The 26283-nt window shown below is 45.3% G+C and overlaps 1 protein-coding gene across 2 annotated transcripts in view; it reads left to right on the top strand.

Annotated features, from left to right (window-relative positions):
* Positions 1-26283, top strand: part of ATXN10 (ataxin 10) — a 1945293-nt gene that overhangs the window by 690361 nt on the left and 1228649 nt on the right. For both annotated transcript variants that reach the window (XM_069628187.1, XM_069628188.1), the window contains one exon: positions 3175-3271. In XM_069628187.1, the coding sequence (XP_069484288.1) occupies positions 3175-3271 (97 nt within the window). The remainder of the gene's footprint in view (positions 1-3174; positions 3272-26283) is intronic.

The following is a 26283-nucleotide window of genomic DNA, read 5'->3' as shown; positions in this document are numbered from 1 at the left end:
GGTTTATTATGATAGACGAATCACAGGGATCACATAGATGGAAGAACGTCCACGCATCTCTCAACGGACCCTGGCTCGCAGGCCAGTTTTGTTAGCATCTGACGTCACAATTGGTGTTCTCATCGGGAACCGTCTAAAAAAACCTATCCTAACTCGGGATAGGCTGTTGAGTAGTATGTACCATATGGACAAATATAGAGGTGCTATGTTATTGGCCCGGGCCGTGTGGTGTCAGGTGGTACGTTTAGCCATTCCAAAAAAGTTGTTAATTCAAAGTTGTTACAGTGAGTATGCCCCGTGATTGGTCGGTGACCCCCAACTGTCCACCCCGAGGGTCCTTGCCTATGATTATATGAGCCAGCATCCCCCGAGCCTGGGATTGACTGTTCCCAGCCATGGAACACCTGTGACTAGTACCTTGTGTAATTATGTATCAGCATGGTGCAATTATGTGTCAGCATCATGGCGGTGTGGCCACCAAGATATCGTATTCTCCATAGGACCCTGGAAACACATTATGCTGGAAAGTAATACCTGACTGAGTAACTTTCCATTTACAAGGTTATTCATAAAGGAATTTCTAACCTTGGGATTTTTTCACAAAGGACCTGTGTGTCCACATCAATTGGTTCACTATTATGCAAGAAAATAGAAAAGAAACCTCTCCTTAAGATTGACCTGTATATTGATAATACAGTACTCCTTGTTCACTTTGTTGTAAATACTGTACTTTTGTTCCTTGTTATGAATTTTTATTGATGGTATTATATGTTGTCTTAACCTTTCATTTATGTATATTGCACTTTTTTCAACATCTGTTCTCAACTTTTATGTATTGAATACTTATCGATATAATTAGCAATAAAACTTTTGTCTGCTACTCTCTGGTTTGTCTTAGCTCAGTGAGAAGGCAGTACACATTTGACCTTAGGTTTGGATCTACCACTTAATAGACCGACCTACATATCAATTTGTGGGCAGGACCACCCTCCTGTACCTGTGAAGTACTATAGCCTTGAGCTTGTCCACTAGGAAGGGTACCCCCCTCTTTTTTACATGGTGTGTAGCCCATAGCCGTAATGAGCGTGCTCTGGTTCCCAACGCAGTGCTGTAACGTGATTGTGACAACTTTGTTGCAGCTATTGTCGGGACGGCGAACAGGTTGCTCTTTTCAGGCCCCAATTTTGGCAGCCCCTCAGCTCGGCCAGATCACGTGCTTGGTGACCATGCCTGTGAGCCCTGGACCTCCGAATTGTTCCGTATTTTGTTAGAGAGCTCCACTCTCCTGCAGCCGGTGTTACTTGGGTTCAGAGTAAGGAATGTCATTTGCAACATTGTGACCTTGTTGGCGGCTTTGCTCCTGCCACACTAGTTGCGCTTGGGCATCATTCTGTGAGGCTTGGGGTCCCATTTCTAAGCCAATCGCGGCCTTCTAGATTTCTTAAGCCAAGGTCTGGCTTCTACTATACACGTCTTCTAATAGTCTATAGGTTAGTGTGTTATGGCTGTCAGGTCCCTTGAGTGCTCCTGCCACACCATGAGGTTATTTGCATATGAGCTTCTGCAAGCATGTACATAAACTCTTCTTGCTTTTTGCGTTACCGCAGTGCTGTAGCAGGCCTAATGGCAAAATAATAAACGTGCAGACAGTATGTATGTGTCAATGTCCTCTATACCTGTGTTCTTCATGTAGTTGTGTATGTATGAGTGTCCAGGGTGTGCGGATAGCACTTGTGCTTCATGTCTTACGTAGCGAAGTCGTCATGGTGTCTCTACCGACAAGTGGCTTTGTTTCTTGGAGCTTAATCAAGTCTGTCCATGTAGCCGTTTCCAGCCCAGTCTTGCGTCTCCTCGTTCCCTCGGGTAAGATTCGCTCTACTGCTGGATTGAAGGGTCTGCTGGGAGGGTATCTCTCGTGATAATTAGCAGTGGGAATGGGTGCAAGTTTGTATGAGCGACTGCCATATTGACACATATTCTTCTTCCTGTTAAAGGGTCTTCCGGGACAGAGGGCACGTTCTGGTTCTCCTTCAAAGTGTCCTAGTTTTCATGAAGGGTCCCAACCATCTAATAATATTGCTGTGAATGTGAGACACCTTTTGGGAAAAGGCAGAAGTAGTATGCTTTGCCACATAGATGTGTGTGAATGATGCCTAATTTTGAGACCTTGGGGATTTCTGAGCTCGTGTAAGGTGGCTCTGTGGGGTGTTAGAACATCTGGCCGGCCATTCATGGTCCTTCCAGTGGATGGCCTGTTGACATTGAGTTAACTCATTCCATACTAAGTGAGTAGATCTGTGCTGAAAATGGGCATCGATTACAAGTCCCGGCGGATCCGGAAGTCAGGCGTCGGAAAATGTTGTCCCCATAGGACTCCATAGGAGTGGGGCGACATAAGCACCTGCCCCATTGCTAACGGTGCTGGTGCTTCCGTGACAAGTCTGCCTACTGGGACCGTTGCGCCCAGCAGATCAGACCTGCTGGGTGCAACAGACCCTGGAGGAGATTTGTAGTTTGGCGTCGTCAACATACTGTGCTGATGTAACCTGCTTTTTTTGGATTTTGTTTTTTTTTAACATTTGTCAAAAGCTGTGTTGATTATACAATTGATTGGGAATAGGTTTTTGCAGATTCATGTTGTCTTACGTTTTTAAATATAACCTTGGATGCGTCTCTGGCAGTTGCGACTAGCTGGCAGCCCGCTTTAGACACTACTCATTTGTGATGCAGAATGTATTGAACTTGGGTTGCCAGTTGCAAAGAAAATCTTTAATAACACATCAGCGTTCTATTTTACGATCTATGACGATCTGTAAGGAACATTTTCAGCAATGTGGTCAATCCAGCCACAACTTGGTTACCCTTGAGTGTTGATGTTTTCCTTCCTATACATTATTTTCCAGGGATTATTTATTAAAGGAACTTTATGGGATGGTGGTGATGACGAAAGGGGGAAATTATCCAAAACTATTAAAGGAGCTTGACGAGTACGAATAGTGCTAAATATTCTTCCAAATGCTTGTGGGCTACTGCTGTAGGAATGAAGACTATCACTTTGTGAGGTGTTTTCATAATAGCTAAAATCACTTAAATGGACTTTCCTGTGTGTTGAGGCAGATTTGCACTCAATTCAATTCATGTGTACGCATTCATATTATTTCTTGTTTCTTTCAGCTGTTCGCTGTGGCCTTCAGTTTCTTGGAAACATTGCTTCAGGAAATGGGGATTCCCAGAATAGCATTTGGAAGTGTGCTTTTCCAGATCTTTTCTTGTAAGTGTTGACATGCACCTTTCCTAACATCTCGTTTATATTGAATCTTTGCATATGGTATTTTCAGCCCTCGCAGCACCACAATCCTTTGCGCTATGTGGCTTTTTTAATGTGGAAGCAGTGGTTCTTGTCCAATGGGGAGTGAGTTAATACGTTTTCCTGGCTTGGCACTGTGCCCCTGAAAATGACCTTAGATGGCCCAAAATGAGATATATGTGTGTGTGTATAGGAAATGAACAGTTTAGGTATGATTATGTGTGAGGTCCTAATGTGCAAGGGTACATTTCAGATGAAACAGATTTTTTAACAGGGTACATATGAAGGTGTGGTTTGGAGCTAGAGAAATACCGCCGGGTGTGTTCTATCCAAGAACTGCACATACATTAAAATTGAGATTTAGAACTGTGGTTGGATAGAAAGGGGTGAGAGTGATACTAGTGGTAGTAGGTACTGATGTCAAAAGCGTGGTTGGATTGACTTGTAAACTGTACATTTCTGAAAATAGAAAAGTATGAACAATGGGCATCTTTCGAAGGTGTGCATGCGTGTATTTGAAAGTGTGTGATGGAGACTGTGTGCATATCAATTTTATTGGAAGTTAAACTGGCTTCAGATAGGTGGAGTAAGCTCGAAGGGTCTGCAAGCAACACTCTGTGATATGATATATGGCATTTATAACGCACCTATACACAAGTGTTTCAAGTGCTACAGGTTTGGCAGATGTGATTTAGTGGGGAACTCAGTTTAGGGACAACTCTGTTTAAGCCGAGAAGTGGATCAAAATGTGCACAGTGATGGTTGGTAAGTGGAGGTAGCGGATTTGTGGGAGAAGGAATGAAATTCTAGATGATAGGAAAAATGGAGGGGAAAGAATTGCATTCCACTGAAAATGAAGGCAGTGACCGGGCATGCAGCATTTCACTAAGATCGTAAATGGTAAGAACCCATGTGCTAAACCCGCAATTCATTTCAATCATTGTTAGCATCTTTCTAATTTTCTGCCCTCATTTTCAGATTATTAGTATTTCTCCAGCATGGGGTCTGGCATTGATTCAAATGCTCATGAATATTCCCCGTCGTCGGGCTGGGAATCCTTGGTAATGAAAAAATCAGTATCAGTTTCGTTTCTGATCTGTCTTTCTTAGTAGTAACCAATCACTGGTCTCTGGTTCATACCATCCCCAGCCAATGACTGCCCTCGCCTTAAGCCCCGCCCCTGGCAGCCATCCTCAGATTTTTACCGCACGTTCAAGTGTTGGGAGTCCTCCTGCTATAGCTCTCGAGCTTTTACTGCGTTTTGCGCTTTTTCTAAGAGATTTATCTCATTTTTCGGTTTAATCGAGCCTCAAGCTCCACCGTTTCTACTTCCGATCAACGGGGATCCGTTTCGGATTTATCTACGCCCCTCAAGGGTGAAGTTTTCATCGAGTTACGCTTCTTGGAGGGTTCCAGAGGTTTCCGAGGCCTACCTCGCGGTCGAGAAGAACATGGCCCAGGAGAGGGGAAGCTCGACTCGCGGCAAACTGTTCAGGATCTGCCCTGGATGCAACCTACAAAATGTGTTCAAGGAGGACGAGCATTCGAAATGCCTTTACTGCCTCCAAAAGGACAAAAACCCACATGGAGAAGGACTGTGCGTTTTGCATGAACATGTCGGATCGGACTATGAGGGATTGTCGGACCCGTCTCTCCAAGTGGCTGGAAGGCAAGAGCCCAGCAGTTGAGAAGAAGAAGTCCGAGCGGTCTTCTAAGTCCTGTGAGGGCGCCCCGGCGACGGGGGCCCAACAGAAGGCAAAGCACCGCGGGCCCCGGGAGCGCCCAACGGTTGGGCTCCTCGGCTGCCAGGCAGGGCGCACATTCACCGTCGCCATCAACCACGAGCTAACGCTCTGGCTCGGGGAAGAGAAAATCCGAGAACCCGGCTAAGCTTCTGGAGAGGCCCCGGTCGATCTCGAAGGAACTGCCGAGGGGGAGCGAGGCGGTGACCCTCCTCCTAAGGTGAAGGTCTCAAGCGCGCCCAACGTGGTGAAGGCCTTGATTCACCCGGCTAAGGCCTCTATTGAGGGAGTCGCTGCGGCTCTGGCGAAGCCCGTGGAGGCTGTCCCAGTGGAGGCGACCTCGGGGCCCATAGTTTCCCTGCCTCCACGGAGGGAATCCTCTTTTAAGCCCATCGAGAAGACCCGCCGTGAAGACCCCGGTGGAAAAAGAGGGGGGGCGGTGGCCGTTACGGACACGGGTACAACCTCTGAGGAGGAACTGACTGAGAATTTGCAAGATGCCGGGTCCCACGGGAGGAATCCCGACGAGGGGGACGACGAGAGCAAGGGTGGCAACGACGAGGTTCCTGTGGATGAGGAGCAACCGTCGCAGCCAGAGCCGCAGGACAACTCAGCGGCCATTTTGATGGCAATCCAAGCCTTATTCAGGGAGATAAGGACGAGACTGCCCCTAACCCTAACGGATGACCCAGCTGAACCGGGTACGTCGGGAAGCCCTCCAAACAAGAGGAGGAGAATTCATCCAGTGCCCCTTCAGCCCTCATGGCCTTCTCAGCCTTTGTCGCCTTCCCCGGTCCCGAGGGACGACACAGGAACAGACACTGCCACGATGGTGACGGATGACGACGGCGGTGACGATGGGACTGACCTCCCATCTCCGATTCCTCGGGCGTCCCCGGCCGGCGAGATTGGCTCCTTCCACGCCATGATTGCCAGGGCATCCAAGCTTTTCCAGCTCTGCTCCGAAGAGAAGAAGGAAGGCTTGCTCTACCAACGGTGCGAGGCCAAGAGGAAGATGGTCCTCGTGGGCCCGTTGCTGGATGGCATCTGGGACAAGGGACTTGCACTCCTCAAGAACCCGTCCACGATACCAGCCAAAAGGGACCAGTACGAGAAGAAGTACCGGGACCCCACGACGCCCCGTTGTGCTTTAGGGCACAGCCGACCCCGGATTCGGTTGTCTCAGCTGCGGCCAAGAAGAAAGCAGGGGGGCATCGGCTTCATCTTCAACTTCCCCACCGGATGGCGAGGGAAAGAAGCTGGACGCCATGGGACGATGAGTCATCTCGTCGGCGGCGATGACGATTAAGGTGGCCAACGCCCTAGCGATTGTGGCCCGCTACAACAGGGAATTGTGGTACAAGATCGCCCCCCTGTTGTACTTCCTCCCGGATGACAAGAGGGCAGAGGCCCTCGCGATCCTACAGGAGGGTGAGGTGGCATCAGACCACACCATAACTGTGGCCACGGACATTGCCGACACCGGTTTCCGCCAGTTGGGCAACTGCGTTTGCCTCCGACGGCGGGGGTGGCTCAAGGCGACGGATTTCCGCCAGGACGTGCAAGCCAAGGTTTTGGACATGCCCTTCGACAGGAACAACCTGTTTGGAAAGACAGTGGATGAGTCGCTGCAGGCCATCAAGACCGACACAGAGACGGCTCGGGCCTTGGGAGTTCTGCAGCAACGGCGGCCGCCTTTTCGGAACTCCGGAGGCAAGCAAGGTGCCTCCAAAGGATTCGGCAGCAGCTCCTCGACCTACCGTCAGGCGGCCCGCTCCTCGTCGCAAGAAGCCTACAGGTGACGAGGCAAGTCAGGTGGATCTCGCCGTCGTTGCCAGGGAGGCTAAGGAGGCAAGGCTGCCTCCAAGCAAGACTGAACCGGCCATTGCGTCGAGCCCCCACCGAAGCACCCGGGTGGGAGGCCGGCTGGCGAAGTTCGTCAGCGTGTGGGAGTCCATCTCCACCGACCGATGGGTGCTGGATGCCCTGGCCCACGGGCACACTCTGGAATTTCTAAAGAAGTGCCCCCGAATTCCTCCCGTGGCTAGGAAGGAAAACCACGAAGGAGCCATCGAGCTCGTCCCAAAGAGGCTCCGGAGTATACTCAAGATACTTCCTCGTCAGGAAGAAGACAGGAGGTTGCCGTCCCATCCTGGACTTGCGTCGGCTAAACAAATACATCAAGGCACAGAAGTTCCGGATGGTCACCCTCCAGCACGTGCCTATCGTCATTGGATTTGGAGGATGCGTACTTTTACATCCCCATCCTAAAAGGACACCGAATGTTTCTCAGGTTCGTAGTCCAAGGGCGGCACTACCAGTTCAAGGCCCTCCCGTTCGGATTGAAGTCGGCGCCCCGGGTGTTCACCAAGTGCCTAGCACCAGTGGCAGCGCGGCTGCGCCTGCAGGGGATCCATGTCTACCCCTACCTGGACGACTGGCTCATCCGAGCAGGGACAACAAGGGAACTCACAGTTGAACACACACAGCAAAGACCGTTCGGCTGCTCACAGACCTGGTATTCTCCATCAACTTCCCCAAATCCCACCTGGTTCCATCTCAGGTTGCGCTGTTTCTAGGAGCCAAGCTCGATACAGTAGCGCGATTGGCCTCGCCGTCGGAGGAAAGAACGCAGGCCATCCTGGGCAAGGTAGAGCGTCTGCTGGCCACGGATGTGGCCAGAGTGAGGTCCATCAAGTCCCTTCTCGGGATGATGTCCTCTTGCATCTATCTGGTGCGCCTGTGCAGGCTTCGGATGCACCCTCTGCAGAAGTTCCTCGACGCTCTTTGGATGCAAGCGACGGGCAGCTTCGAGGACAAGATCTCGCTCAACGAAATATTCCGCCAAGCAATTCGATGGTGGGGCACCCGCACGCATCTCACGGCGAGCACGGACTTTCAGACCCCAGCATACCAGGTTACGGTGATGACGGATGCCTCCCTGGAGGGGTGGGGAGCGCACACCGGAGATCTTCTCGCGAGATGCCTGTGGCTCCCGGAGGAGAGGGCGCTCCACATCAAGATACTGGAGCTCCAAGCAGTGTTCTGGGCCCTCAAGTAATTCCTCCTGTCCCTCAATGGCAAGGTGGTGAGGATCTTCAACGACAACACCACAATGTTCTACATCCGGAAGCAGGGAGGAACCAGATCCCCAGCCCTGTCCAAGGAAGCCCAGGATCTGTGGCATTGGGCCGTTGCCCAGGGGATGTTTCTGGTACGTTTTCAACTAGCAGGGATAAAAAAACACCATCGCCGACTCACTCGGCAGGGAGCTGCGCTCGTGCCAGGAGTGGGAACTACGCCAGGATCAAGTGGATCAACTCTTCCGGCGATGGGACAAACCCCAAATCGACCTGTTCGCGACGGCGACAAACTCCAAGTGCCAGAGGTTCGCCAGCAGGGTCCCCCAGCTGAGGAGCATGGCCGATGCTTTCTCGTTACCCTAGGACGGCCTGTTCCTGTATGCGTTCCCTCTGTTGCCGTTGCTGCTCAGGCTCATCAATCAACTCAAGAGGTCCCGGTGCAGGATGATCCTCGTCGCACCAAGGTGGCCGAGACAGATATGGTTCCCGGACCTTCTGGACTTGTCAGCGTCCCCACCAGTCAAACTGTCGATGGACGCAAATCTTCTCTCCAGAGAAGGAGGTGCCATTCTCCATCACGACCCGGAGTCGCTGAACCTGCAGGCCTGGCTCCTGCAGAACTAGAGTTTGGAGGGTACGATATCCCGGCTGACTGCAGAAAGGTTCTTGGAAAGGCCAGGGCGTCCTCAACTCTCAAGAGCTACGGACACAAGTGGAAGAGGTTCTCTGTCTGGTGGCGTGCACAGAAGATGAACCCTCTACGGATTACAGCCCCTCAAGTGCTACCAAACTTACTGTAGCTTGCCAAAGCAGGACCTGCTCATGCTTCCATCAGTATACATCTGGCAGTGATTTCCTGATACACCAGAACTGCAGGACAGTCGTCCCTGTGGTCTCATCGCCTGGTGAATGAGTTTATGAAAGGGCTGTTTCGATTGTTCTCGCCTGTGAAGGCTCCAGCCCCGGCGTGGGAGCTCAACGTGGTGCTGACCAGGCTCATGGGCCCGCCATTTGAGCCCTTGCATTCGGCTCCGTTGAAGTTCCTGTTGTGGAAGACGGCGTTCCTTGTGGCCATCACCTCTGCACGACGTGTGGGAGAGATTCAGACCCTATCCTGCAAACCTTCATACTTGACTTTCCACGAGACGAGGGTAGTGCTGAGGACGCACCCCTCCTTCATGCCCAAGGTGCCGTCGGACTTCCATCTCAACGAGCCTTTGGTGTTACCCGTCTTTTTCCCGTCGCCTTCGTTGCCGGCCGAGAGGACTTTGCACTCGCTGGATATAGCTAGAGCGCTGAAGTTCTACGTGGACCGAACAAAGAGTTTTCAAAAGACATCACATCTGTTTGTGAACTTTGGACCTGTGAACCAATGAAGGCTCTCTCGAAGGCTTCCATTTCCAGATGGCTCTCCGGCTGCATCATGCACTGTCATCGGTCGGCAAACCGACCGTTGCCCGGCCGTCCGAGAGCCCATTTGACCAGAGCGATCGTTGCTACCACGGCGTTCTTGTCTGGTGTGCCCCTGCTGGACATCTGCAGGGCTGTTAAGTGGAGGTCGACGCACACCTTCACGAGATTCTACTGCGTCGACCGGGATTCCAGGGAGGAGTCCAGAGTCTGCCAGGCAGTGCTGTGCAACCTGGTCGCTTAAGGTGAGCCTGGTGAGGAGGTAAGAGATGCTTAATGTTGAGGTTTATGTAATGCTTAATGTTGAGCCTTGCCACCTCCCGTGGTTGTGCATGTGTGTACTGCTATGTATTCTTATATTCATGAGCATGTGAATCCATGCCAGACCCCATGCTAGAGAAGGAACAAGTTACTTACCTGTAACTGTTGTTCTCCAGCATGGGTCTGGCATGGGTTCACATGCGAACCCTCCCTCCTTCCCCTCTGCGGCTCTTCACTTGGTCATACTGCCACTTTACGTGCTACCAAATCTGAGGATGGCTGCCAGGGGCGGTTCTTAGGGAGGGGGCAGTCATTGGCTGGGGACAGTATGACCCAGAGACCAGTAATTGGTTACTACTAAGAAAGACAGATCAGAAACGAAACTGATACAGATTATTTCTTTACCGAGGATTCCCAGCCTGACGACAGGGAATATTCATGAGCATGTGAATCCAAGCCAGACCAATGCTGGAGAACGAGAACAACAGTTACAGGTAAGTAACTTGTTCCTTATTTTGCACTGAGAGCTTTTTCTGTCAATTTGAATATATGTTAATATCCAAGGAGTTTCTAATTATGACATGCCATTATTAACTCTGAGTGTCAGGAATGCTTCTGCCATGGTTTCAGCAATTAAGCCACCACTCGCCAGATGCTGGATTAGGCTCTGTGTATTCATGATGTTGCTTGTGCCAGCCTGATTGCTCTACTTGTTCTCTTGGTGGTTTCCCCGATGTTAGATCATAGATTGTCAATTAATATCTTGCCTTTAAAATGTACTTTAGGGGCTGAATATGTGTGTCCATAATAAGTGGTTTGAATGCAATGTTGTGTTCACTTGACCTGGAAGCCAAATAATTATCTTTTACATGTACGTCTGAACTGGAGACATATCTGTAAATTCAGAGCTCAGAGCGTCAACTGCCATTGACCTGGATTTGACTTAACCTGAATGATCTAATAAGTAATTCTCTAAGAAGGAATCGAATTAGTCGTTTGAGAAAACTGTTGCATTATCCTAGTATTGGCCCTGAAGTTCAATGCAAACATTTTATACATTAGCATCCCTGTATGGACTCCATATGTTTTACTTTAACATTATAGTTCTGTTTTGGCCCCTAGCTAGCACTAAAGCGTCACAAGCCGTGGTGCCAAGTTTAATAATATGAAGAGTACACAGGAAATATGGCATTGATGGATAAATACAACCCTTTAGCTACATGCCCCTCCCCCAGCTTCACAATCTCGCTCATTGGCTGCTGTTTTTTAGACGCACTTGTATGTGACTTCTTGACATGTTTTGTTTGCTTTTTGCATTGCTTGTCCGTGTTGTAAGTCTTTTTGCACAGTATAATTCTTGTTTCTAATGTTTTCAATGGTAAAGGCATGCTTTGTTATGTTAAATGTATGAGTGTTTTCTTTTGAATTTGCTTTCCGTTCTGCAGCTTTTAAAAGCATGCTTTGATCGCACCTGTCCATAAAATGGATTTGACCTATAAAGTATTTATTTGTTATGGTTTACAAGAAAACTTTCACAATTCATATTTATATAAAAATACAAATAAATATGAAAAGAAAACATACAACATTATAAAATTACTTTGGCAATACTAAAAAAACAAGTAAGATATTGTACCAATGTTTGTCAGGGAGACCGGTTCCCCTAACATCAACCTAAACCAAAAACCTTTAGGGCCTGATTCATGGAACGTTTTCCTATGGGATTGCACCATTATGAAACAGTTCCATGAATCAAGCCTATAACGTGCTCTTCTGATGCATAAAGCATCGAAAATATGGAGCGGAAAGACTTCTTTGCAACATAAGAACTGGGCAAAATATAAATAGATGATTAAGTGTTAGAATATACAAATTACATTTACATATCTGACAAGTATGTACATTTCTCTCAACATCCTGACGGGCTCCTACAATTTAATTGGTCAATAAAAGACTGAAGCGGAACAGCACTTATTTTTTTTTTTTATTTTTTTTTTTATTTGTTTATGGTTTGTTTAACCTTTACAAAAATCACATTCTAATATGAGTTGCAATTTAAAATATCTACAAATCCTTTGCAATCCTGTTAAATCTAACCTAAAATTGAAAATATCATACATACATTTAACATTTCAGCAGGATTATAAAGCAGCCGGATATTACCACAGTATCAGAAATCCAAAGTAGTGACAGTACCAGACAATACATACATTACACCAACTGATCATTTTTCCCGGCTAATTCCCGTTCAATGATAACAAGGAAGTTTGTTAAACAGATAATAAGTGTTATACTTCTTCCCCACATACATCGTTGCCAAAGCGATTCCCTACTCATGCTCGTCTCAGTATAGAGGTGGGTGGTAAAGCATCGTTTTCGCTCCAGTTCGAAGCACCTGCAATATACAGTAAGGTGCTTCAATGATTCAACTATATCCGGTAATTGGCAGAATCTACATAATCCTCTCAATGCATTATTTTTGTACTTTTGCCAGAACATAATCTTTTCATTAGTAAGCATCTGATTCAGGCGAAATCTTAAGTAGATCCTTCTTACAATATTGCATGGAAACGCGATCTGATACCTTGGGCGAGATCCCCATTGTCTTATAAATTTCGCGTATTCAGTGTAAGTTTGGTACCCCTGAATCTTTTCAGTCAATAGACACCAGTGGTATCTGCAGTATTTAGTCTTACATGATGGTAACCCCAATACCAACTCCTCATGTGAAATCATAGCATCTGAAAGGAATTGTTCCATCCTATTCTTAATTATCAAGATCGACCGAGGATGCCCCTTCTCAGTCATTATTGCAAGCTCTTCATACAATGAATTCTTAGGAGGAGCCAGCATTTTCCCATAGTTGGTCAGCATTCGCCAATGCCATTTAACTGATAGTGGTAGAATTCCCAACTCATGGCAAACAATAGCATTTGGTATGGACATTGCAAGACCCAGAACCTTTTTTAAAATTTTCCCCTGGATAGTATCCACAATATCATCCAACTTGTAAAAACAAGGATCCAAAGCATATAACAATCTTTTGTAGGTAAAAGGTAAGCATTGGTATCATTGAAAATTTCCCAAGGCGATTGTACACCAATTTAAGCTGTGCAGTCAACGATTGGGCTTTTTTGGTTAAAACTAACTTCCAGTTCTCACAGGAATTACTGCATGCCAGATGATAACCCAAATAACGCATGGATGGGGCCCTCGGAATCGCCGAGCAATCAATCGACCATGTAAAATTTTTGATTTTTTGACATCCTTCATTGAATGTAATAATAAAGGATTTCTCCGTATCAATCGTTAAATTATGTTTACATGCAAAGGTATGAAAAAGGTTCAATTTAGTCTGTAATCCATAGGGGGTCCTATCGAAAAACAGTAAATCATCCGCAAAACTTAACCAATTCAATGCAATAATACCCAATTTTGCAGGAAAAATCACTGCCTCTTGCCATTGATCGTCTAAATCCAATAAGTAGAGGTTAAACAGGACTGCTGCAAGATTGCAGCCCTGTTTCAGTCCTATCTCAGTCCGAATGGGTTCGGTGAGCACACCAGCCTTGGTGAGTCGAATGCGATATGTTGTATGGTGGTGCAGAGCCGCTATGATTGAAACTAACTGTGATGAGAAACCAAATTTAATCAATTTATTCCAAAGTAGCTCTCTGATTACTGAATCAAACACAGCAGTAAGATCTAAGGCCGCCATGTAAACACAACCCGCCTTGTCCATTTTGGTTTGCTGGTACAAATGGGCAATGATAGTTGCGTTGAGCTGGCAGCCCATGAATCGTCGAAAGCCAGTTTGGAATTTGGATAGTAAGTTAGACTGATTAATATATTGGTTAATGGCTTGTAGTAGGAGATTAGTAAAGATCTTAGCCGAGGCATCCATAAGAGCAATCGGCCTGAAGTTCCCAGGGTCGGTCATAGGCCCCTTTTTATAAATTGGGATAATGATCGCAGAGCACCAGGAGGCGGGGATGTGCCCAAGATAATAAATAGCGTCAAATTTGATTTTTAATAATGCCACCCACATTTCCGGATTAAGCTTGATAAGACATGGCGGAATGCCATTGTAACGCTCACCTGATTCCCGTAGAGGCGCCGGTCTTGACTGGGCGTATACCGTATCTGCAAAGGTGATGTGTAACATACGGCTGGCTCTTTGGGCTGGACCTCTGTGCACTGTATGTCTGACTTGAAGGGTAAGATGTCTGCAGATAGAAAATATGGGATTAAGGAACTGGGTTATTGAATGTCTCTCTCTTCTTCCCTTTCTCTTCTTCTGTAGAACCCCAAAGGTTAACGCTCTCACCTTAGGTAAGTGAACGCCGTGCTCTCCATCTGCCTAGGGGCAGGGTGCTGTAACCAGTTTCTTCACTGGATAAGGGGAGCAGGCCTCTTGACTTCAGAGGACTGCTGTCCGTCGTTTACTGCACGAACGGTAAGTTTCGAGTAATTCTAATGTCTTTAAAGTCTTTAGTAATGATGTTTCTTGTTTTGCAGGGTTCCGGCGATGGCGGATGACGGGCTGAAGTGAGTTGAAGATGGAGCCCGTGTGATGAATAGAAGCGCCTGGAAGCATGTAAGTAAGCGCTTGTTGCCTGCTTCACGATGCGCTCGAACTGTCTTTTTATTTTGCAGGTACAAGTTCGGAGCGGCTGCAGGGTGCCGGAATACCCACTGGGTTAGATGTGGAAAGGAGTAATGGCACGTGAGTATTAAAGTTCCCCAATGTCTTTAAACGCACCTTGTTTTGTCTTTCAGATGCGGGATGCAGCGCCGAAGGCCTCCGGAGCGTGCAAAGAGTTGGTAAGCTTTTGTCTTTCAGATGCCGGAATGCAGTGTGAAGACCTCCGGAGCGCACGAAGAGTAGGTAAGCCTTTGTATTTCAGATGCCGGAATGCAGCGCGAGGCGTTGGTGACAGCCGATGGACCAGGTAAGTGAAGAGCTGTCACTGAAGACCGTAATGCTAACCTGTTCTTTCTTGTCTTTATAGGTGTTGCTGAAGACTGGATTCAGGATGGTAAGCCTTTTTCCTTAGGCCCAGGATCAGATGCAGAAGACACAATGAGCGTTCTGTTGCAGAGGATGCAGAATAACGCAAAGCAAGATTCATCCATCGGGTGTGGTTTAAATAGCCTCCTGTAGTGCTTAGGTGTCTCCTTCCACAGCCACGCCTAGGTAAGAAAAGAGTTCCTGCTTTCCAGAAGAGTTCCAGTGTTCTGAATCTAGGGAGTGGCTCCTGCCCCACCCAACAGGAAAAGTAGTTCCAAACAGAAGAGGATCAGAGGCTCAACTGGCAGGCAAGTAAGCAGCATGGTCTGCTGCAGGTAAGTCCACCCAAGCATTATGAGCCCGGCGCTTCCAGCGCTGGGACTGGGCATATTTATGAGCCTGGTACCACTGGCGCCAGGACTGGGTCCAAAAGGTCCCAATTGGGACTGGTTGGCACTCGGAACCTGGGTTATGGATCTGCTTCCAAGGGAGTTGGGAAAACCCTGACCTTTTGGAAGCAGAGATCATGACAGCCATCTGGTCCTGGAGCTCGCGACCCCTTAGATTTTGTGATGGCCAGGTGTATTTGCTCATTAGACCATGGACAACCCTGGAAAATAGGATGAAATGACAATCTCTCCTCTAATATAAATTGACTAGGCATAGCAAATTTTACTCTGATATGATTTACCCAGGAAACAGCGGAGATAGCTGATTCCTCAATCTGCTCGGCTGTGCCAAACAGGGTGTGCATAGTCACCCATAGATTCCTAGCGTTTTTAGAAATTAAAACAGCCATGAGATTCTGATTCTTAATATTGAACAGCTCATATTTCAGCCGTTTGATTTGGGATTTATAGCATTTGTTAATCTCCGCCTTAGTCTCCGCGTAATCACAATCAAACTGTTTGCAAAAACCTAATTTTCTGATTCGATAACGTTTTTCTTTCCTTAGATCAACAATTCTTTGACTATATTGGTATAGGTGTTTAGGTGGATTCCTGCACTCAGACGCTGCCTTCAAGGTAGATATATGCACCGCTATTCTAATGGAATTCTGGACTTCTTGCCACACACACATAACACCTTTACTCTCAACACTCACTTTAATCAACGGGTCCTCTAGAATTGCAGCACTAAAAGATTGACATCTTCTAGAGGTCCACTTGATTGATAACCCAGCCCGATCATGGGCAATGGCCCTTAAGTTGGGCTCCACATCAAGACATAATGTTTCCAACTTCAAATTAGTTTTCAGGGCTAAATGATCCCCTTTAAAAAGATTAACAATCAAAATTGGATCAACTAGATGTAACCATCCTGTGGAGACAAAGAAATAGTCAATCATTGAAGTATAAAGACCTCGTGCCCATGTATGATGATAAGGTCCTGCCTTGAACGGAATCAACTGAATGTCCCAAAGCATAAGAAACTCCACCCACCTTACACCATTCGCATATGATTTCTTTCTAGAGTCAGATTTACAATGAGTATCTGCCATATGATCATCTATACAAGTGGCATTAAAGTCACCCCCTATAATCACGTTCAAGTTTGCTTTGGTCCTAATGATCTCTTCAAAAAGTGAATTTATGCGATCTGTTAGGGTTTCAAAGGAAGTCACCATCTGATTCCAATACAAATTGATAACAATAAAATCTTGAAATTGGGATTCCGTGCTTGACATTTCCACAACCAGTAAAGCCTCATCAGCCCAAAGCAGGTGGGAGATCACTTTCAGCTTTTTATCAATCAGGATCGCCAGACCCCCAGCTGGACGTCCTAGTTGCCCCCTTGATGCCGGCTGATAATGAGAGTCAAACCCTTCCAGAACTACCTCACCCATAATCATAGTTTCTTGGACCAAGCAGATCCCTGGACGAGAATCACAATCAAGTGCACTATTCCACGCCCTTAGATTAGAGCTCCCACACGAGTTCCATAACAACAGGGACAAACCACACTCATCCTCCTATTTTTTACCCATCTCTATTGACCGTTTAGGAGAAGTTGATGACCCCTTCCCCATCATCCCCGATATTGAGGCGGCAAGATTCATAAATTGCTTCAATACCTCTTCACTGATCTGCGGTATCGATCCATCCACACTTAAGGTCTTTGGTTGCTCCGGGATAGTTGCAATGTAAATTTCTGCAGATTCCTCAGAATTAAATAGACATGGAAATAGCCCAAGTAATTGTAGGTCCTCCCTTTGTGCCCAAATTAATCGTGCAATGATGTGAGAGTGATAACCACAAATCATCCTTGTGGGGTTATTATGGGACAATCGAACCCATTCAATATCGTTGCTTCTGATAGTGCGTAAAGCTGGGATCGCTTGAAAAGCCTTCAGCATAGCTGATCTATTCAGACTTATTCTGGCAGAGGGTGGTTGCTTAGTTTCCCAACCCATAATGGGTGGCATATCTGCGGTTAGGGAAAGAATCTTATCAGACAGAGCCTGTTCATATACATCGGGGAAAGTTGTATTCTCTATCAATTCTCTTTCTGAGGGCAATCTGTCTCTAGCCCTACATTAATTGCTGTTACCTGATGAAGAATCACAGCTACCATTCTCATCATTCCCAGTAATTGCTTTCAGCACAGCTCCTTTTACCTGTGCGTTTGCTAGCAACTCTTGATGTTGATCATGAGTAGATAATTTACCCTCCTGCTTTGTTTCTCCACTTAACAGTGACTCAATGGGTTTAGTTGGTATTTTAATCAACTCCCTTGATTTTTTCAGGGGTTTCTTAGAGACTGCTTCCTTAATTTTCTTCGATGCCTTTTTCATGTAAAGCGCAGGGAAGAAACTAAGGAGCTCAGTTTGCTTATGGTTAGAGAAAGACACCTCCTCTATCCGATCAAGGGGATCTAGGTCATTGGGCATTATTCGTTTCTCCTTCCCATTACAGTTCTCAACCATACTCTGGTTGTTTTCAATATTCAATAACGCCCTAGACTCAGAATCAAGTTGCAATAGATCTATCTTTTCCTCGTCCATAGATGTTTCTTTTATCTTAATCTTAAACAAGTCAAGAACAGAGTTTGTAGAAAGGTGATTGGTAGACTTCTTTAGGTTTTTTGCTTGTTTCATTTTACGTTTTGAAGTTCTCAATAACAATCTCTTCTGCTTTCTTGTAAGTACCGGTTCATGGCATAAGTCTTCAGCCTTCTCTCCCTCTAAGACATGATGGGCATTCTGTTCATCGTCTTCGAGATCAATTAAATTGGTCAAAGCTGACGGACTATCCAAAGACTCTACTCTTAAGGAGTTGGACCGCGGCCCTATGGAGTCATCCATCATTACCGTCGGACCATAAAGACCATTTACTGGTTGCTGAGTAGAATTTATCTTTTGGATCGTAGTCAGAATCTGTTTGATGGCCCCGGCATTGGCCGTTCCTAAGTCTAACAGCTGATTCAGGGCAGGATTAACAGCCTCATTACTCTTTCTTACATCAGAGGCCATAACTTCAGCAAAGGTGGGAACTGGTTGAAGCCCTATTCTTATATCAGGCGATGTTTGTGAGGCTTTAGTACATACCGTCCGCGCATTACCCATTTTTAATGCACTATTTGAGTCGCCTATGGTTTGTGACTCTTTTGAACTTATTTTAGGGACATCCCCTTGTTTGCCGCCCTTAGTCAGGGCCGCCACCGCCTCACAGGCAAACAAGAGCCCCTCAATTCTATTGATTTTGGCCGATAAGTCAAAAATAACATCATGCGTATGTATCAATTGCGCATGAGTGTATTCATGTCCTTTATCAAGCAAATTAAGAATTCTGGATAGCACTGGGAACTCTACCCCAATATCTGATATCTCCATTAGGTTGCGTTCCGCTTCCACTTCTAGTTGAGATAAGCTCGTTTTAGGGTCGTCATGATGTAACGACCCTGCTATGCCACCTACTAATACATTGGTAATTGAATGTCTACCAGGAGAACTAGTATCTTGATTAAGGACCTCCTTATCATTTTCTAAATTTGCTGAGAAATCATCGAAGCAGGCATGTACCAAGGCTTGCGTCCCAGGAACATAGCCTGGATCCGCGTGAACATGTACATCTTCCATGCAGTAATTGTGGGCTTTGACCGGGGTTGATGGGCCTCTTGAAAAGTGCATTCGTTTATCCAAAAGTGCCTCGATAGCCGGGGCAATGATAGACACGTCAGTGAATCTAGGTTTAGTTGGTTTTATCCCCATTGTGGCTAACAAGATCTTTTTGGGCGGAAGCCCCAGGCCCTCACTCAGCCCCTCATTCTCATTATCATGATTCATTTCAGTTAGCTTATAAGTATCTGATAGACGGGGGGCATTCGGCGCGGGAATTAAAGGCAAAATGATCCCCTCTTTCATTGAAAGCAATGTTTTTTCTCCGCCAGCCTGCGGTACATGCTCACCCACATATCTCAACACTTCTTCACATTTAGATGTTCCTACCTCATTTGAGCAAAATAATTCCTCATCATCTACAATGGGGGTCCCAGACATGTTTGAGTGGTTACTCACTGATTGATTTAGAATCTTGCTCTTCTCACCACGTAACTTCCTCCCACTACGCAGCCCATTCACCATTGTCACAGCGTCTAATAATGGTAAACCAATCCCGCCCAGCCGCCACCCGCGAGCAGTGAACAGTAAACAGTACTTTGAGTACTTTACACGGTGCGCGCGCGAGTGCGCGAGCACAAGGCTTTAAGTAGGAAGTGAGGCGGGCGTGAGTCACACTCGAGGGAGGGGCCCGGGGAGGAAACCTAAGTGAGAGAAAAAGAAAAAGAAAAGCAAGAAACGACTTTCAGTAATACGAGAAACTCTTTTTTACGCTGCACCAATGGCGCACGTTGCCTACGTAGCGCTAGACGCTACACACGCAACGCTAGAAGCCCACGCTAGACACTTGTCACAATAGGCAGTCCAGCTCATTAGAGCATTACAGTCACCTTAATTTCGCAGGAAGCCAGGCAACCTTAGGGTTGCAGTTTAAGACGTCCTCCAGGCGTTACTTGTGCAGCCACACTCCTTCCAGCAGCTCCAAGAAAAGAAAAAAAAAAAAAAGTTCCGTTTGAAATTGAAATGGTAGCAGGGGCAGCACGGCAGCAGACCAGCACGGCAGCCACTAAACAGTACTTTGAGTACTTTACACAGCACTTATTGTCTAGCATGCAATCTTGTTGGACACTTTTGTATGTATTGTTGCCCAGTGAGACATTCTGGAAACCGCTCAATATATTCTGTCCTACAATGTTCCTTCTCTAAATACAAACCCAGTCCCAAAGAAATGTTTTCTACTTCAATTTATGAAATGTAGTTTTAGAATGGGTATAAACAATAGAACCTACTTGTTCCATAAAGAACTCCCATTCACTCCAAAATAAAGATAGCACAGGTTCCATTCAAAGTGAGGAGCATAATTTGTCTAAGCAATGAATCATCATCAGCTGACCTGAGCTTTAAATAAAATGTCACTCGCCTCAACATAGCAATTGTGTATAACGATGTCGAGCCTAATTGAAATCTAATTTCTTGAATAGGAAGGCTTGTAGGTATATTTAAGAAGATCTTCACGACATGGCCCTCCAATCATTAAACCCATGTATTGAAATAGTTGGTAATATTTCAATTCCATACAGTATTACAGCAATTAATATGATATAAAACCTTTTTGGTTGTGTAACCATAAGAAATAAAATATTCATGTTTATCTTACAGTAGCTATTTTCAAACACAGCATTCCTAATAAATACTAAATAGGTAAAGATGTCCCCTTCTGTTAAACAGTGGCCATTCAAATACAATGTAAAGTTTTTCTTTATAACTTAGTTTAACTTACTCCAAAATTTCATAATGTAAGATTTTCCAATATTAATCAACAAAACCATGTAAACTGGAATATTGCTGAATTGCTTCTAAACTGTGTTGGAGACCTCTAGGAGTTCTACCAGTAATAATCAGAGAATCGGCATACATCAACCATGTATATCTGAATGTCCTCAACTTCACAGGAAAATTATGAATCCCTTGTAGGACCTGGGGGAAATCAGCCAAATCCAATTTTGAAAGGCAAAGAGCCAATGTACATTCCTGCTTAGGACACGCTGTAGTAGGTATGGTTGGAGAACTATTCACATCTAATGTCATTTGAATCAACATGTTACTATGAAGTACAAATATAAAATTCAAAACCATAAAAGGGTGTCCCGAATCCACATTCTTCTGCCAGAGCCGATTGCTGTCCATGCTGTCAAAAGCAGCAATAAGCATGCAACATAGATGGAATTATTTACACCTTGAAGAGCTTCATATTTAACAAACAAAAATTAATGGCTGTTTTCAGGTTTTTCCTAAACCCAGGTGGATGGATATGCAGCATCTTGTTAACTAAAGCCCCATATTTAAATTCAATCAAGAGTAATGAACAAAATACCTTGCTTGGCACGTCCAGAAGCGAAATAGGGCAAACATTTGAAGGATCTGTTTCATTACCCTTTTTAAATATTGGAATAAAAAAAGAATCCATGTAGTAGGTAGCTGTCAGGTCTGTCCGGGTTCTTGGTTGCGCAAAGTGTCCTTAGGAACCATAGGCAGGAACGACTTAATGGCTGTGCACCCTTTCTAGGTTTCACTCCAGATCCCAGCTCAGGAGCTGTATTGGGCGACAGAAGGAAGCCGTTAGCAACTAACTGAGACCCTTTCCCCAAACATGCAGAATCAACAGTAACAAAAGGGGATCAGATTACCTGATCTCCTGATTTGTCTGGCTTGAACCATCTGGAGTGCAGTTGCTTTTTGGTTTCACAGGAATACATCTTCTAAGTCAGATTTATGATTTGTGCCATTCGTAGTGTATCCGGTGGGATGTCTATAACAACCCCTTGAACTTGCCCCACTGATTTTGCAAAAAGAATACTCTGTTTGGGATAAAGGAAGTGGGACCTTGTAGTGAAAAACTAGGACATGCAATCCTGTGGGTGCATGGGAGACTAGATTCCAGAATGGAACTCATAAACATGGTAAACACAATTAATACAGTCCTCCTCCCCTCTTACATGACTAATTATCTAATGCTATCTCAAGAAATAAAGTTTTTGGGCAGGATTCAGCGCAAAAGCAGTTGCAAGACACTGCCGTCTCATTTCTTCCTCTGTTTTATTTCTTACTGGAGCAACACGTAACGGCCTGTACATGCGTTCCCCGGTGACCATTTTGCAGGGACACTAGTATGCGTGTTACTGGAATACCAATGAGTAATAGCAATGTATGTTGCTGTCCATGTATCTGAATACCTCTAATGGATTACCATAGCCTGATGGATACACCATAACACTTTCCCACACAGGGTTAGGATTTGTATGGCACACTGGTATCATCGGGTCCATGTCGGTTGCCAAAGCCTACCTGACAACAAGGGAGCAGTTTGAGGACGTAACCTACCAGTAGCTGAACAGCTTTTATTTGATTACTAAACAAGAAGTACAGACCTAGAGACCATAATTCAGGATTGACCTTCAACACAGTAATCATAAGGCCCTCTGGCCCTAATGGCTAAAGCACTTCAATTATAATGTTATATTGGTCAAGTTCTGTAACAGAACCTTGAAACCTGCCAGGGATGACAGACCATTAGTACAAAATATAGAATAAGGTTATATAATCGTTTGTGAGTTGTAAGGTTTTCTAAAATGATTAACCCACATATTACTACAAATTTGCCCACTGCTTATGCAAAAATACCCTGATTTGGGATAAAGGAAGTGGGACCTTGTTCTGTTTCTGGAGAGCTCACCCCCTTAATACACCATTTCAGTAAGAGCATAGTACACCCATGTGACTTTACAGAGATTGCCTCCTGACAGCACCTGGAACTATTTTGCATTTGGTAGCAGAGCAGGTTCAAAGGTCACATGTGCGTTCCTGAGTGCATCACGCTGGAAGCAAAAGTTCCAAACTGCCTTTTCAGTCATGGGCACCCCTTTCCTAAAGTCATAAATAAGTGTCTTAGAGACCTGGTCACACAGTAAACTTTAAACATAAGCCTTGGCTGGCTTGACAGGGTGACTCCTAAAATTACTCCTTTATACTGCCACAAGCAATTTGATGTCATATAATAGCCAAATGCATGACCAGCGAACTCTTCCATGGCAGGGTGCACTACCTGAGTCGAGGTCAGGGAGCATCTTCTTGGCTGCTCCTGAAAATGGGTGTCCTATTTATCCCAGCACATGAAATCTCCCTAAGGGGTGGGCTAGGAACAAGTTTCCAATGACTTGCATGCCAGGATAAAACAAGGAGCCCTCACCAGGGTGTGGATTAGTGGTGTCCTTTTGAAGTAGCTGACAGAGGAAGGGGGTGGGGTTAGAGTAGCCTGAGACTGAGCAGTACAGTCCAGTTCCACCCTCTAGTTTCTTGCTGGGACTTTTTACATTTCATACCCCCTCTTCACATGCTGCAGCCAAAATACTCTGTGTATAACATCACAGGGCAAAGAACATTTATCACAGCAGATCTGATTGAATCCCTTTTCAAAAGAAAGAAGAGAACCAGTGAGCCATGGCATTTTGCCTATGTAAGGAGGAGGGAATCCTCCTCTTAGTTGATTCATCTGTGGACTTCAAGGCATGGTTGCACCTCGAACTCTGTTGGGGATACGTTCTATTCCAAAGTACTTTGTCATCGAGCTGGTTATATATATTTTCAATAAAGAGGAAAGCTCTTCTCCCTACACGCCCGAATGCCACAATTGAAGGTGACACAGCTATGGACCAAGGCACCTTTGCTGCCTGTCCTCTGTACCTAGGAGCTTACTCACTGGGGTGAAGGGCCCTCTGTAGGTACCAGACAATCTTCACGGAGTGGAACTGTGGAACAAAGAACTCACCTTCTCCCTGTAGACCCTGGATTGCGCTGCCCAGACACTCAGAAGCAGCAAAGAACACCGTTTACTGCCTCAAGACATCTTTGAGATGGCTGAACCCTCCTCAAATCACTTCCCAGGCATCAAGATAATGTGCTGCTTTAGGCACTCTTAGAACTTTGACTGTTTATCTGTTTGTTCTAGCTGTTTGGCCACAGACTTGACTCTTTGAAGTGCATTGCTGCTGCGACTCAACCACTGGATTGCTTCTGCACACAGCTTGCCGCATCCCGAGTGCCGACGTGCCCCAAAAGAAGCATTATCTCAACCCAACACAAAAGCAGACTTGAGCATACTCAAAAGCAGACTTGACCCACTGTAAGCTCTCGACCGCTGGCTTGACCCAGTGAAAGCATCATCTCGATCAGATTTGACAGCAAACTCAACCTGTTTGGAGCCATCGACGTGACCTGTTTGAATCACTGACCCGATAAACGGAAGATTCCCATCTCATTGCCGACTCATCACTAGAACAACATAACTCACCTGTCTCAACATCAGTTAGACTTCAGAAAATCACCAAGAAGCCCTGTCCGGTGCTGTGCTGTTAAGCCACCGACACAAGCAATAAAGGTATTGCAGTGGTTATGCCTCACATTGGTAAGTCCAAGAGGGCCCGATGACTCAGAATACTCTTTGCCTTTTTGAGACACTTGCAAGTACTCATCACACTTGCTGCTCATGTCAACTACCTGCACCCCTGTCTTCGCCCAGTGTCCCTCTTTTGATCTCAGTCTTCATTCTCTGTTTGCATTTCAATGATGGGTTCTTAATGTTTTTAATTAGTTTGCCTTTTTAGTTTGATTAAACACCCTATTTTTTATAGAACTTAGATTGGAGACTTTTTTTTATTCATTGTACTAATGCTTTTTGTGTTGCTGCTGTTAGCAGCTCACATCCCATTCTGGAAAATATAGCCTGCCATTGGCCTACGCTACAAAAAGAGGAAAATTAGGTTTATTGTTCAGGTTGTGCCTTGTTCACTTTTATGATCAACGTCGCTGTTGGTTTAGTAGTAGTGAGGGTCTGAGTAGGTGTTTTAGCTGCTATTTATCTCTATACTCTACAGAACATCCTTCCTTTTGTCACACTTGCTTTGTTTATTCTGTTTTGAACTGGCACTGGTGGGACTCTCAAGGGAACAAAAGTGTCTTTCCCCAACCACTCATTGAGTTGCAAAAACACCATTAAAGTCAGCTAAAATAACTATATCATGTGCCCCACTGGATTCAAACCAAACAGCTAACAGTTTTTAGACCTGCATAAAAATAAAGCCATACCCTCCCTTACAAGTAGGACTGCATACATTATTTATTAGCCATATATCAGTATAATTTTGTTGACACCATTTAATATGACTAGCAAGAAAGTCAAACTATAATGCTTAAACTGCAATACACTCAAGGGCAATATATGTTTATGGCAAGTCCATGGCACTTAGGTCACCCTTTATCTCCCATAATTGCTTCTTTTAGAAAACAAATAACAACATACATAATAAGTGTAGTTCTAAGGCAAGTTCTGTGTAAAGCAATACAATCAGATCTAACTGTATTTTCTAAGACCTTCTGGTCTGATAAAAAGCTATTCAAACCACAGTTATTCCAACTCAACAGACTACTCGATTGCTTTCCAAATGTCCTTTGAAGAATTTGAGCCAACGAAGTCCAGTCCTTTTCCTTCATATGATCTGACACACTTAAATTGTCCAATTTAACAATCCTATCAACAGTGCCATTATCCATGCATTAAATAATACAATTATTTATTTTTGGAATATGCATAGTTTCAGTCTTATTAGTCTTCAATCTTAATGCATAATTCCTTTTTTTTTTTTTTTTAGCAAAATGGAGCATGTGACGGGGAGTAGTCTGACACTGTCGGGGGGTTTAGGCGACCCCTTTCCCTGGGGAAGGGACACCTGAAAAAGGCCTAAACTCAAGAGACAGTCCTACCCCAGAGGGGGAAGATGCATTTGCGAGGGCCCTGTTCCTGCCTCCTCTCTAAGGGCCTATATGTGTTTGAGCAGTACCACTGTCCCCCATACCTCTTTTAAAATATGCTGTCTAGTCTCTTATTTCAGAGATCAGAATTACAGAATGTTGTCTTCTTAAGGAAACGTTATCCGTATCAAAAATAGATTCCATCATTAAAATTGAAGGATCTCCTACAGTCCAACGTCTAAATAATTCTCTTTACGCAGCAGTACTATTAGTTTAGGGCGGAATCATCTAGTTGTACATCTACTGCTTCAGATATGGAATATAAGTCCATAAAGCCATCATTTTTATAACAGGAAGCAATATTTAAGGTCGACAGGATCTCTCTTCGTTCCATATTATCACCCCTTGCACTTGAGAAAACACTACAGCAGTAATAACCTTTTCTGGCATTAGTATCCGCGCTGAAAAAACCCTCCCCACATTAACACAATGAAGCACTTTTTATGTTCAATAATATGTTAGTCCATTTCTCTAGACAATATGTATTCGTAGGAACTATTAGCTAGAAGAATGTCTTACAATTTGATTAAAGATTGATGCATCACGTG

The sequence above is a fragment of the Ambystoma mexicanum genome, chromosome 12 (genome assembly GCF_040938575.1).
Source record: "Ambystoma mexicanum isolate Mex_15411 chromosome 12, UKY_AmexF1_1, whole genome shotgun sequence".
In the NCBI taxonomy this organism is placed as follows: domain Eukaryota; kingdom Metazoa; phylum Chordata; class Amphibia; order Caudata; family Ambystomatidae; genus Ambystoma; species Ambystoma mexicanum.
This window is presented reverse-complemented; position numbering and strand designations above follow the sequence as displayed.